The 14755-nt window shown below is 36.9% G+C and overlaps 1 protein-coding gene across 1 annotated transcript in view; it reads right to left on the bottom strand.

Annotated features, from left to right (window-relative positions):
- Nucleotides 1-14755, bottom strand: part of ZNF638 (zinc finger protein 638) — a 147910-nt gene that overhangs the window by 49065 nt on the left and 84090 nt on the right. Inside the window, 3 exon segments of the mRNA XM_070379784.1 lie at nucleotides 11021-11143; nucleotides 12052-12198; nucleotides 13446-13723. Coding sequence (XP_070235885.1) covers nucleotides 11021-11143; nucleotides 12052-12198; nucleotides 13446-13723 — 548 coding nt within the window.

Raw genomic sequence — 14755 nt, 5'->3', positions numbered from 1 at the left:
GCTGAAAATTTCCCAAACCTAAAGAAGGAAATATATCCAGATACGGGAAGCACAGAAGGTCCCAAACAAGATGAACCCAAATAGACCTACTCCAAGACATAATAAAAATGGCAAAAGTTAAAAATAAAGAGAGAACTCTAAAGGCAGCAAAATAAAAACAGAGTTCATTACTAGGGAACCTCCAGAAGGCTATCAGTTGACTTCAATACAGAAATACTGCAGGCCAGAAGGGAGAGGCAGAATAAAAGGAAATGATCAAATCACAAAAAGTAAAAGGGAAGAAGAAAAGAATCAACTGGAAAATACAGTTTGGTGTGGCAATATGTAAATCAACTACACTTCAACATTTTTTTTAATGAAAAGTGTAAATCAACTATATTTCAACAAAATTTTTAAAGGAAAAAAAAAAAGAAATAGAAATAAATACATGAATCAATAATTACTTTAAATGTCAATACTCCAATCCAAAGACATAGAGTAGGACTTCCCTAGTGGAGTACTGGATAAGAATCTGCTTGCCAATGAAGTAGACACGAGTTCGATCGCTGGTGCTAGAAGATTGCAAATGCCACAGAGCAAGTAAGCCTGGCCCCACAACTAACGAGTCTGTGTGCCGCAACTACTGAACCCAAACCCATAAAGCCTGTGCTCAGCAACAAAAGAAGAAACCACAGTGAGAAGCCCACACACAACAAAGACCCAGCACAGCCAAAAATTAATTAATTTTTAAAACCGAAGAGGGGATATACACTATCATGTGTAAAATTAAAAAAAAAAAAAAAAGAGTGACAGACTGGATTAAAAAATAAAAGCCTACCATATTCTGCCTACAAGAGATCCACCTTAAGGCAAAGGACACATACAGATTGAAAGTGAAGGCATGGAAAAAGATATCTCATGCAAAAATAAAGAAAGCAGGACTTGCAATACTCATATCAGACAAAACAGATTTTAAAGCAAAGGCTACAAAGATAAAGGACACTATATAATGATAAAAGGATCAATACAAGAGGAAGATTTTACACTCATCAACAAATATGCACATAATTTAAGAGCACCCAAATACATAAATAACTAACAGATATGAAGGGAGAAATCAGCAGGAAGACAATAGTAGGAAAGTAACACCCAACTCACATCAGTGGAGAGATTTTCCAGACAGAGAATCAAAATGCAACAGAAGTCCCAAATGTTACAACAGAAAAGTAAAACTTAATAGGTATTTTCAGGACACTGCATCCAAAAAAACCCCACAGAATATACATATTTTTCAAGTGCACACACATTTTCTAGGATTGACCACATGTCCTGGGGCACAAAACTAACCTAAACAAATTTAAGGGTACAGATATTATTTCAAGCATTTTCTCAGATCACAATGGCATGAAACGAGAAATCAACCACAGGAAACAAGAAAAAAAAAAAGATTACATGGAGACTGAATAACATGCTACTTAAAAAAAAAAAAAAAAGGTTCAATAAGGAAATTAAAAAGTACCGTGAGACAAACAACAACACAACCATAGAAAATCTATGTGAAGTGAAGCCGCTCAGTCGTGTCCGACTCTTTGGGACCCCATGGACTGTAGCTCACCAGGTTCCTCCATCCATGGGATTTTCCAGGCAAGAGTACTGGAGTAGGTTGCCACTTCCTTCTCCAGGGGATCTTCCCGACCCAGGGATCAAACCCGGGTCTCCCACATTGTAGGCAGACGCTTTACCGTCTGAGCTACCAGGGAAGCCCTATGCAATCCAGCAAAAGCAGTTCTTAGAGACCAGTTCATAGTGATAACAGGTCTTCATCAAAAACAAGAAAAATATCCCAAGTAAAAAGCCTAATCTACTACACAAAAGAATTAAAAAAAAAAATAAACAAACAACCTAAAGTCAGAAGAAGGAAGGAAATAAAGATGGGGGTGGGGGAGAAATAAAATAGAGATTAGGAATAGGGAAAAAAAGTCAACAAAATCAAGAGCTGGTTCTTTCAAAGGGTAAACAAAACTGAATTTCCAATACAAAAAAAGCCCAGGACCAGAGGGCATCATAGGCAAATTCTCTCAAAGAAGAATATAGAAGACTGAAGGAGAGAGAACAGTCTCAAAGACATTCTATAAAGCCACCATCACTCTAATACCAAAACCAGAGGAAGAAACCACCAAAAAAGAAAATTACAGGTCAGGATCATTGATGCATATATAACACGACCAAGTGGGATTCATCCCAGGTTCACAAGTATCGTTCAACACATACACAAATCAACGTAACACATCACAGTAACAAGTCAAAAACCACATGATCATCTCAACAGATGCAGAAAAAGCATTCAATATCCATTCAAGATAAAAACTCCTATTACGTAACAAATAAAAAGGATCCAAATTGGAAGGGAGGAGGTACAATTGTTACTATATGCAGGTGACATGATACATATATAGAAAGCCCTAAGAACTATACATAAAAACGAACAGATCTAATAAATGAATTCAGCAAAGTAGTAGGATACTAGATTAACATTCAGAAATTGGTTGCATTCCCTTCACAGTAACAATGAAATATCAGAAAGAGAATGTCCTTTAAAATCTCACCAAAAGATATATGTCAGAAACAAACACAATACTGTAAAGCAATTATCCTCCAATTAAAAATAAATAAACCGAAAAAAAAAAAAGAAACCTTCCACGAGAAAAAAAGTTTCACCAAAAAAATTTAAAAACCTAGGAATAAACTTGAGCAAGGAAGTGAAAAACTTACATGCTGAGAGTTATAAAATATTAAGAAATAAAAGAAGATTCAAAGAAACAGAAAAATAGCCCATGCTCTTGAATTGAAAGAACACTGTTAAAATGGAAATACTATCCAGAAAAATCTACAGATTTTAATGTGATCCCTATCAAATTACCCCCTCATGACATTTTTTCACAGAAGTAAAATAATCCAAAAATTTATGTGGAACCATAGACCCACAATTGCCAGAGCAATTGTCAGGGGGGAAAAAAGAAAAGCAGGAAGCATAACTCTCCCAGACTTCAGACAATACTACAAAGCTACAGTAAATAAAACAGTTTGCACCTGGTACAAAAACAGACATGCAAATGACTGGAACAATATAGAGAGCCCAGAAATAAACCTATACAATTACAGTCAATCTCCAATGAACAAAGCAAGAATAAACAATGGGAAAAAGACAGTCTCTTCAGCAAGTGGTGCTGGGAAAGTTGGACAGCTGCATGTAAAAAACAAAGTTAGAACATACCCTTTCACAACACACAGACATGAACTCAAAATGGCTTAAAGACTTAAAACATATTTTGGCGTTTTTGTAAGGTGAGTTCATATCCTTCTGCTCTGCCACCTTCAGTGTCTAGTTTTATTTAACACTATAAAACTCCTAAAATAGAGCATAGCAAAAACATTCTGATACAAATGGTACCAACGTTTTTCTTAGCTTAGTCTCCCAAGGCAATAGATATAAAAAGAAAAAGAAAAGAAAAAAAAAAACAAAACACAAATTGGAGCTAATAAAACTTACAAGCTTTTGCATAGCAAAGAAAACTATAAGAAAAACCCAACAAAAACAACAAAAAATGAAGACAAGATATGGAGTGGGAGAAAATTTCTATAAATGATAGGACCAACAAGTGCTTAACTCCAAAATATACAAATAGTTTATATAACTCAAGAACAAAAAAACAAACAACCCAATCAAAAAATGGGCAAAAGATCTTAATAGTTAATTCTCCACCTCAACAGATATTTTCCCAAAGATATACAAATAGTCAGTAAGCACATGAAAAGAAGCTCAACATCACATTACAGAAATGCATATCAGAACTACAATGAGGTACAATCTCACAGCAGCCAGAATGATCATGATTAAAAAGTCTATAAGTAACAAATGCTGGAGAGGATGTGGAGAGGATGTGGAGAAGAGAAATCTCCTGCACTGCTGATGGGAATGTAAGCTGGTACAGCTACAATGCAAAACAAAAAGAAGGTTCCTCAGAAACCTAAGAATAGAATTACCATATAATCCAGCAATCTTGGGAATACATCCAGGCAAAACTGTAATTCAAAAAGACACATGAACGCCTATGTTCATAGTAGCACTATTCACAAGAACCAAAACACAAAAACAACCTAAATTTCCACCAACAGATAAATGGACAAAGATATGGTATAAATACAGTGGAATACTACTCAGTCATAAAAATGAAATGCCAAGTGCAGCAACGTGGATGCAACTATAGACATTATCACACTAAGTGAAGTTAAGTCAGAAAGAGAAAAACAATTATCACCTGATATCACACAGGTGGAATCTAAAATATGGCACAAATGAACCTATCTGTAAAATGGAAAGACTTTTAGACACAGAGAACAGAATTGGGGTTGACAAGGTGGAGGGGGGAGGGAGAGGGATGGCCTGGGAGTACGGGGTTGGTAGATGCAAATTATCACATTTAGAGTGGATAAACAATAAGGTCCTAACGTACATCACAGAGAATACAATATCTTGTGATAAACCATAATGGAAAAGAATATAAGAGAATAACTGAGTCACTCTTCCAGCAACACAAGAGAACAACACAAGATCTTGACGACCCAGATAATCACGATGGTGTGATCACTGACCTAGAGCCAGACATCCTGGAATGTGAAGTCAAGTGGGCCTTAGAAAGCATCACTCTGAACAAAGCTAGTGGAGGTGATGGAATTCCAGTTGAGCTATTTAAAATCCTGAAAGATGATGCTGTGAAAGTGCTGCACTCAATATGCCAGCAAATTTGGAAAACTCAGCGGTTCCATGGGACTGGAAAAGGTCAGTTTTCATTCCAATCCCAAAGAAAGGCAATGCCAAATAATGCTCCAATTATTGCACAATTGCACTCATCTCACATGCTAGTAAAGTGATGCTCAAAATTCTCCAAGCCAGGCTTCAGCAATATGTGAACCGTGAACTTCCAGATGTTCAAGCTGGTTTTAGAAAAGGCAGAGGAACCAGAGATCAAATTGCCAACATCTGTTGGATCATCAAAAAAGCAAGAGAGTTCCAGAAAAACATCTACTTTGCTTAATTGACTATGCCAAAGCCTATGACTGTGTGGATCACAACAAACTGGAAAATTCTTCAGGAGATGGGAATACCAGACCACCTGACCTGCCTCTTGAGAAACCTGTATGCAGGTCAGGAAGCAACAGTTAGAACTGGACATGGAACAACAGACTGGTTCCAAATAGGAAAAGGAGTATGTCAAGGCTATATACTGTCACCCTGCTTATTTAACTTACATGCAGAGTACATCATGAGAAATGCTGGGCTGGAAGAAGCACAAGCTGGAATCAAGATTGCTGGGAGAAACATCAATAACCTCAGATATGCAGATGACACCACCCTTATGGCACAAAGTGAAGAGGAACTAAAAAGCCTCTTGATGAAGGTGAAAGAGGACAGTGAAAAAGTTGGCTTAAAGCTCAACATTCAGAAAACTAAGATCATGGCATCTGATCCCATCACTTCATGGCAAATAGATGGGGAAACAATGGAAACAGTGACAGACTTTATTTTGGGGGGCTCCAAAATCACTGCAGGTGGTGACTGCAGCCGTGAAATTAAAAGATGCTTGTTCCTTGGAAGAACAGTTATGACCAACCTAGACAGCATATTAAAAAGCAGAGATATTACTTTGCCAACAAAGGTCCATCTACTCAAAGCTATGGTTTTTCCAGTGGTCATGTACGGATGTGAAAGTTGGACTATAAAGCTAAGCAGTAAAGAATTGATGCTTTTGAACTGCAGTATTAGAGAAGACTCTTGAGAGTCCCTTGGACCGCAAGGAGATCCAATCAGTCCATCCTAAAGGAAATCAGTCCTGATTATTCATTGGAAGGACTGATGCTGAAACTGAAACTCCAATACTTTGGCCACCTGATGCAAAGAACTGACTCATTTGAAAAGACCCTGATGCTTATAAAGATTAAAGGCAGGAGGAGAAGGGGATGACAGAGGATGAGATGGCTGGATGGCATCACCGACTCAATGGACATGAGTTTGAGTAAACTCTGGAAGTTGGTGATGGACAGAGAGGCCTGGTGTGCTGCCGTCCATGGGGTCGGACACAACTGAGCGACTGAACTGAGTCACTTTGTGTACAGCAGAGACTGGTATAACACTGTAAATACATTATGCTTCAATTAAAAAAAACTGAAAAAGATAAATTAAAGGCAATACTGTAGTTGGTGGAGCAGAGGGTATGAACTCACCTCCTTAGGAAAACACCGAACTCACAGCTAACTGCTGAAGAACCAGTGACCAAAAAAAAAGGCTGGAACCTACCAGAAAAAAATTGCCCTACATCCAAAGACAGAGAAGCCACAATGAGATGGCAGGAGGGGTGCAATCATGTTAAAATCAAATCCCATACTCAACAGGTGGGCAACTCACAAAACAGGAAAACAATTAAACCACAGAAGTTATCCCACAAGATTGGAAGTTCTGAGCCCCGTGTCAGGCTTCCAGTCTGGAGTCTGGTAACAGGAGAAGGAGTCCCTAGAGAATTGGGTTTTGAAGGCCAGCAGGATTTGACTGCAGGAATTCCACAAGGCTGGAGGAAGCACAAACTCCACTCTTGGAAAGGAGCAGACAAGTCTTGTGTGCACCAGGACTCAGGGGAAAAAAGCAGGACCCCATAGAGACTTGGTCAGACCCACCTGCCTACTAAAGGAAGATCTTGCAAAGGCAGGGATGGCTGTAGCCCACTGCAGAACAAAGATTCTGGCAGCAGCAATTCTATAAAGTACTCATTGGTATGAGTCCTTCTAGAGGCCCGCATTAGTTCCACCAAACAGCCTATAAACTTCAGTGGTGGGTCACCTCAAAGCCAAACAGCCAACAGGACAGGAACACACCCCACCCATGAGCAGACTTAAGTCTCCCTCAGCATGGCCCTGCCCAAGCGAGGGACAAAACGCAGCTCAGTCTACAGCAGGGGAGGAACCAGCCTCTCTCATCAGAAAGCCTGCACAAGTCGCTTAAGATGGCCTCATACACCAGAGAGCAACAGAAGAAGCAAGAACTACAATCTTGTAGCCTACGAAATGGAAACCAGTTACAGAAAGTTAGAGAAAATGAGAGAAGAGTCATATGTCATAGAAGAAGGAAACATGAAACCCCAGAAGAATAATTAAGTGAAGTAGAGATGGCCAACCTACTACCGGAAAAAGAATTCACAATAATGACAGTGAAGATGAAGATGAAACATGATATCAGAAAAAGAATGGAGGCACAGATCAAGAAGATGCAAGAAGATACAGAAGAACTAAAGAACAGACAGAGATAAAAAAAAAATACAGTAATTGCAGAGAAAAATACACTGGAAGGAATCAATAGTGGAGTAAGAGAGGCAGATAATGGATAAGTGACCTGGAAGGCAAAATGGTCGCAATCACTGCCATGGAAAAGAATAAAAAAGAATGAAAAGAAATGAAGACAATCTAAGAGAACTCTGGGACAACGTTAAACACACCAACATTCACACTATAGGGGTACCAAATGGAGAAGGGAGAAAGGACCTGAGAAAATACTAGTGTAATAGCTGAAAAATTCCCTAACATGGGAAAGGAAAAAGTCATCCAAGTCCACATAGAGTCCCAGGAAGGAGAGTTCCAAGCAGGATAAACCCAAGGAGGAACATGGTAAGACACACAGTAATCAAACTGAGAAAAACTAAAGACAAAGAAAAAAAATATTCAAAGAAGCAAGGGAAAAGCAAATAACAAACAAGGGAACACCCATAAGATTATCAGCTGATTTCTCAGCATAAACTCTGCAGGCCACAAGGGAATGGCACAATTATATTTAGAGTGATGAAAGGGAGGCACCTACAACTAAGAATACTCTACCCAGCAAAGCTCTCCTTCAGATTCGATGGAGAAATCAGAAGCTTTATAGACAAGCAAAAGCTAAGACATTCATTTCTCATGCTAGCAAGGTTATGCTCAAAATTCTTCGAGGTAGGCTTCAGCAGTACCTAAACTGCAAACTTCCAGACGTACAAGCTGGGATTAGAAAAGGCAGAGGATCCAGAGATCAAATCGTCAACACTCACTGGATCATGGAAAAAACAGGGAGTTCCAGAAAAACTTCTAATTCTGCTTCACTGACTATGCTAAAGCCTTTGACTAAGTGGATCACAAAAAACTGTGGAAAATTCTTAATGAGATGGGAGTACCAGACCACCTCATCTGTCTCCTGAGAAACCTGTATGCAGGTCAAGAAGCAACAGTTAGAACTAGACATGGAACAACAGTTCAGTTCCAAGTTAGGAAAGGAGTATGACAAGGCTGTATATTGCCATTCTGCTTACTTAACTTATATGTAGAGTACATCATGCGAAATGCTGGGCTGGATGAATTATAAGCTGGAACCAAGACTGCTGGCAGAAATATCAACAAACTCAGAAATATAGATTATACACCACTCTTAATGGCAGAAAGTAAAGCGGAACTAAAGAGCCTCTTGATGAGGGTGAAAGAAAGAGTGAAAAAGCTGGATTGAAACTCAACATTCAAAAAACTAAGATCAAGCATTTGGTCCCATCACTTCATGGCAAACAGATGGGGAAACAATGGAAATAGTGATAGATCTTATTTTCTTGGGCTGCAAAATCACTGCAGTGACTGTAGCCATGAAATTAAAAGACTCTTGCTCCTTGAGAGGAAAGCTATGACAAACTTAGGCAGTGTATTAAAAAGCAGACATCACTTTGCCAACAAAGGTATGTATTGTCAAAGCTATGGTTTTTCCAGTAGTCGCGTATGGATGTGAAAGTTGGATCATAAAGAAAGCTGAGCACTGAAGAAGTGATGCTTTTGAATTGTGCTGGAGAAGATTCTTGAGAGTCCCTTGGACAGCAAGATCAAATCAGTCAATTCTAAAGGAAATCAATCCTGAATATTCAATGGAAGAATAGGTGCTGAAGATGAAGCTCCAATACTTTCGCCACCTGATGCAAAGAGCCAACTCAACTGGAAAAGACCCTGATGCTGGGAAATACTGAAGGGGAAAGGAAAAGAGGACAGCAGAGGATGAGATGATTAGATATCATCATCAACTCAATGGACATGAATTTCAGCAAACTCCAGGAGACAGTGAAAGACAGGGAAGCCTGGCATGCTTCTGAACTTAGCAACTGAACAACAACAACAACAAAAGCTAAGTTAATTTAGCACCAGCAGACCAGCTTGCAACAAACACTAAAGCAACTTCGCTAAACAGGAAACAGACCAGCAACTTAAAATACCTTATACATATATAGAAAACCTTGTGGGAATAGCAAATCCAGAAACTACAATAGATAAACACATTTAAAAAAAAGCAACTCAAACACAACATTAAAGATGATCATCAAAACTAGATACCATTTTTTACATACTGGATTTTAAAACTGCAAATAATAAAATGTCATTTATAATGGAGAGACACCTGCACTCACATCAATTATTAGACTGTGAATTGTTACAGCTATTTAACAGGTGATCCAACATTTCTTATTACAGTATATCCTAGTACCCAGCAAGTCCACTATAGCCATCATCTCAAAATGCATAATAAAGGCCTATGAAAGCCATATACAAGAAAGTTACCTGAAGTCCTGTTTATAGTAATGAAAAACTAGAAATAACCTAAAAAGCAATCCACAAGGGAACTGATAAAATAATCATGGTATGTTCATACCAAGTAATGCCACACAGAACTTTGAAAGAATGAGGAAAATGTTTAAGTCTTAACGTGGTTTGATTTCCAAATAAGTGACTGAAACATGCAAGGGGCTTGCAGGATGTAGTCAAGGTTGTGGTTTGGACCTAGCCAGAGATTTCATAAATGTTTGCTAACTCTGTTACGTATTTTCCCCTACTCTACTGCTTACCATTTAATTGTTTACAATGTGGCAAGCAATTTGCCATTTGGCAAGCAATCCAGTAGGGGAAAATACCAATGTAACAGAATTAGCAAACATTTATGAAACCCATGGGGACTGCAGTCATGAAATTAAAAGACGCCTACTCCTTGGAAGGAAAGTTATGACCAACCTAGATAGCATACTCAAAAGCAAGAGACATTACTTTGCCAACGAAGGTTCGTCTAGTCAAGGCTATGGTTTTTCCTGTGGTCATGTATGGATGTGAGAGTTGGACTGTGAAGAAGGCTGAGTGCCGAAGAATTGATGCTTTTGAACCGTAGTGTTGGAGAAGACTCTTGAGAATCCCTTGGACTGCAAGGAGATCCAACCAGTCCATTCTGAAGGAGATCAGCCCTGGGATTTCTTTGGAAGGAATGATGCTAAAGCTGAAACTCCAGTACTTTGGCCACCTCATGCGAAGAGTTGACTCATTGGAAAAGACTCTGATGCTGGGAGGGATTGGGGGCAGGAAGAGAAGGGGACGACAGAGGATGAGATGGCTGGATGGCATCACTGACTCGATGGACGTGAGTCTGCGTGAACTCCGGGAGTTGGTGATGGACAGGGAGGCCTGGTGTGCTGCGATTCATGGGGTCGCAAAGAGTCAGACACGACTGAGCGACTGAACTGAACTGAACTGATGAAACCCATATGGGACTTCACAGGTGCTGCTAGTGGTAAAGAATCCACCTGCCGATGCAGGAGACATGAGACGTGGGTTCGACCCTGGGTGGGCAAGATCCCCTAGAGGAGGGCATGGTTACCCACTCCAGTATTCTTGTCTGGAGAGTTCCATGGACAGAGGAGCCCACTGGGCTATAGTCCATGGGGTCATAAAGAGTCAGACACGAATAAGCAACTAACACACACACATACACAGACACATGCATACACGAAGTTAAGTTCAGTGTATGTGAATTCATACACAGTCTATGGAGTTAACATTTTAAGTTTTTTTTTTTTTTAACATTTTAAGTTTTATGCACTTCTCTGTATATAACATACTTCAAAAAAATTAAACTAAACAACAATCAACTGTGTAAGAACTAAATTCAGTTTACCTGTGACTTTTTCTTTCCTGGAACACATACTTTCACACTTTTCCCTTTTATCAGAAGAGGTGTTGTTTCAATGTACTCCATGACTGCAGTAATTGCTTCTTTAAATTCCATTTCCAAATAAGCCTAAAATGAAACATATTATACTTTAAGTCAAAAATCTACCTTAAAATTCTCTGACTTAATACTTCCTTGTGGAATATAAAACTGAAATTACCTCAAGTCCTGTTGATTTTACCTCCTTTCACTTTTTCCTCTTGCTAAAGTATAATCTGATCTTTAGGATGTTTTCACACACAAAATGGACATTTAACCTAATGGAATTTCTATACCATTACCAAGATAAGGAGGAAGCAGTCCATGGCAAGATCTTAAGAGAGTAAGAAACAGGAAGGCAGGGCTCACTGAACAATAGGAAAGAAGGCAGGATCTAGTCTAGCTGCCGTTAAATTTGAACTTTTTAAGGTTTCTTGCAACAAAGAAAATTATACCAACTATGTTCCCTTGTTTTACCTCCTAATTTCATGTTCTGTTTACTCCAGGGTTTGTAGAGTTTATAGAACTTTACTATGTAAGTTACAGAAATACAATTCAAATGTAAAAAATACTGTACAAACAAAATCTTTTTTTTTAACATCACCTCACTGAAGTGCTAAAGCAATGAATGGCAAACTATGGCCTGCCATCTGTTTTTTTGCAAATAAGTTTTTTTGAACACAGCCACGCATATTCATTTATATATCATCTATAACTGTTAAGTACTACAACAGAGTTGTATAGCTGAGCAAAATAGTTGAAATCCTATGACATGCCACACCTAAAATATTATCTGGCCCTTCAAAGAAAAGTGTACTCGTCTAAAAAAACAGTGTGCTGTTGTAAAGGATATAAAGCAGTATCTAGGAACCCTGTTCATTCAATTCCAAACATTTACATAATTCAAGTAACAGTTGTATATGGAGTAAAAGCTGAAAGATCTGACAAGTCTTTATAAAACAAAATTATGACTTTTTAGAACAGACAAAATAACTCACTTCCTTTCTGTATGGAACAATCAGGACATCATTAACCTTTCCAAATGGTTGAAATATTTTTCTAATTTCTTCTTCAGTACAGCCATCTTCTGGTAATTCAGATATCAGAAGAACAGGACCATAATGTGAAGACTGGTCCTTCCGAAGCTATTTTTGAGATGAATGAAAATTAAACCAAATTAAGTGACAACGTATAGTTACAATAATTCCCAATATAATTTTTCTACCATTTATCCTAGTACATTAAGCAATCTTTTTTATTAAAATATATTTTCTGCTTATAAATATAAATAATTCTTATACTTTCTACTTATACAAATATTTTAGAACATTTAAAAACTTTTTGAAATACTAAGAAAAGCAGGAAGAAATGTTTTATATTTTACCACTCAAACCCAACAGTGGGCAGTTTACAGGCAACCAATCACAGATGCTCTTTTCTGTACAAGAAGCATTTCGTAACAAACCAGACCTATGAAGTAGTCCAAAACTAGTAAAGAGTACTTTTCTATACAAAATTGGATGGCACATCATCAGTAAAGCTGAAGTTACAGCTTTATTTAGTCTGTTGTAATAATTTAAAAAATATCTAGATAGACATAGTATTTTAATAGATTCATATATACAATTTGAATATACTTTATTATTTACCACCTATGTTAAAAATTGACTCAAAAAAACTTTTAAAGTTCCACTACTGCCATCTAGAAATCTAGAAACAAAATGAATGTTACAGAACCAGTTAGCCTTTTCAAAATTAATTCCCTATACTCAATATTTCTTCAAAATTCTGTAGTATCAGGTTGATTACTGTAAGTTCATCCTATTAAATATAAGCTCTATGGGGGCAAGGAACTGTAATTGTTTAAAGTTAAGACAATGTTAAGAGAAATGTATACCTAAACACTTGAAGATCTGTTAATGTTATAAAATACACCTATTAGTACCCAGAAAACAGACTAGTATTCTACACTGGGCAACAAAGTAGCTTCTGAACTATACTATAAAAAAACATAAAACAGATTAAAAATGATTCTCAGCAGATAGTCACTCATAGATTACTAACAAAGATTACAAAAACTCATTAATACTACTGATTACGTCCATTTCCCCAATCAGAGAGCAAAACTTGTAACATGGATCAGTGTGGTCAGCCAAAAACACCAAACCATCAAAATGTTCTCAATTTTGATATTTGTAATCTATAAGACTTTAATTATTGGACCTTTCCTGTATTCAAAACAGAAATCAATAAAAAAATATTTCGTATCAAAATAAATCACAATTTCCTCAAAAATATGAAAATTAAAAATTCTGAACAACTTTGTTTTCTCTTTGTCATATTAACAAGTGAAGGTACACACTTCTACTTTCACTAACAAAGAAGTACTGACCTTACGTTGCAGAGAAACAGTTTTATCAGCCATTTGTTTACTTTCTGATGGGGTATCATCTTCAAGATTCTTTGATTTGTAACGAGTACAATGTCCTCCTATATTTGAATCACTCTTTGCAGAACTTGTAGATTTAACTGATGTCTTTGCTCCACTGCCAGTTTTAAGTTTTTGTGCTGGTGAGTGTCCTTTATCAACTGCTTCAGGATGCTTCTGTTTACTGAATTCTGACTCATGCCCAGATCGCTGTATTACATCTTCTAATGCTTTTTTTCTATCTATTAAAAGTACACAAATACTACTTCAATTGAAAAGAACTTTATAAAAAAATAATATAACCCCTCAACTGCCCAAATATTTAACACACTGAGCCACTGTTAGGCCAACAGGTGGCAAATACATACAAAAAAATTATTAGTCTTTAATTCTTTACTCAAAAGGTATTCACATGAAGATCCTTTATTCAGTGAGCTTCTCTTATACCAGAGATCCTCAAACTTTTGATTTCAGTATCCCTTTACAGGATTAAAAACTGAGAGGACTCCAAAGAGCATTTGTATTCAATTTATCAATATTTACCACAGAAGAAACTAATATAGAATTTTAAAAATATTATTTAATAATAAAACTCCTATGTTAACATAAACAATATATTTTTATAAAAACTTTACTTTCAAAACAAAAATTTTTAGATGAGTATTATTTTCCTGAACACTTAAATGTTGGGCTTAAAAGAAGACATCTGAATTCTCTAATCAGAGAATTCTGCATCCAATGTGCTGGATACACTATTTTGGCTACCATATTTTATTTCAGAGATATGTAGTTGAAAAAGGAAAAAAAATCTCAGACCTCTGAAAAGATTTCAGAAAAAAAATTATGTAAAAAATACTTCTGGAAAGGTCACTAAACCAACATTAAGACACACGTTGAAAATTTGAACAATTTTAAAATGTTTTAAATTAATTCATGGAAGACAAGTCTATAATCAATTACTAAGGCAAACTAAGATATCTGTATATCCCCGGTTTTTTTAAGTTTGATGTTGGGTGTGTAGATACACTCTCCCACATTTCTTGTGATACATAATAAAGGGAAGAAGAACGAAAGAGGTGGTAATGTGAGTCAAATTTCACACAGAAATTCTAAAATTTAATAAATTACAACATTTAATTTCTTAAAAACCTTAGAAGTTTCAAAAAGAGCTGAGCCAAATATCTCAAAATGTCAACATTTAAAAAAAATCTTGAGAAGAGTAAGTAAGTCACATTTCAAGCTTAACGCAAATACAGGGAAAAAAAAATCAAATG

This window comes from Bos mutus, chromosome 11 (genome assembly GCF_027580195.1).
Source record: "Bos mutus isolate GX-2022 chromosome 11, NWIPB_WYAK_1.1, whole genome shotgun sequence".
Taxonomy (NCBI): Eukaryota; Metazoa; Chordata; class Mammalia; order Artiodactyla; family Bovidae; genus Bos; species Bos mutus.
This window is presented reverse-complemented; position numbering and strand designations above follow the sequence as displayed.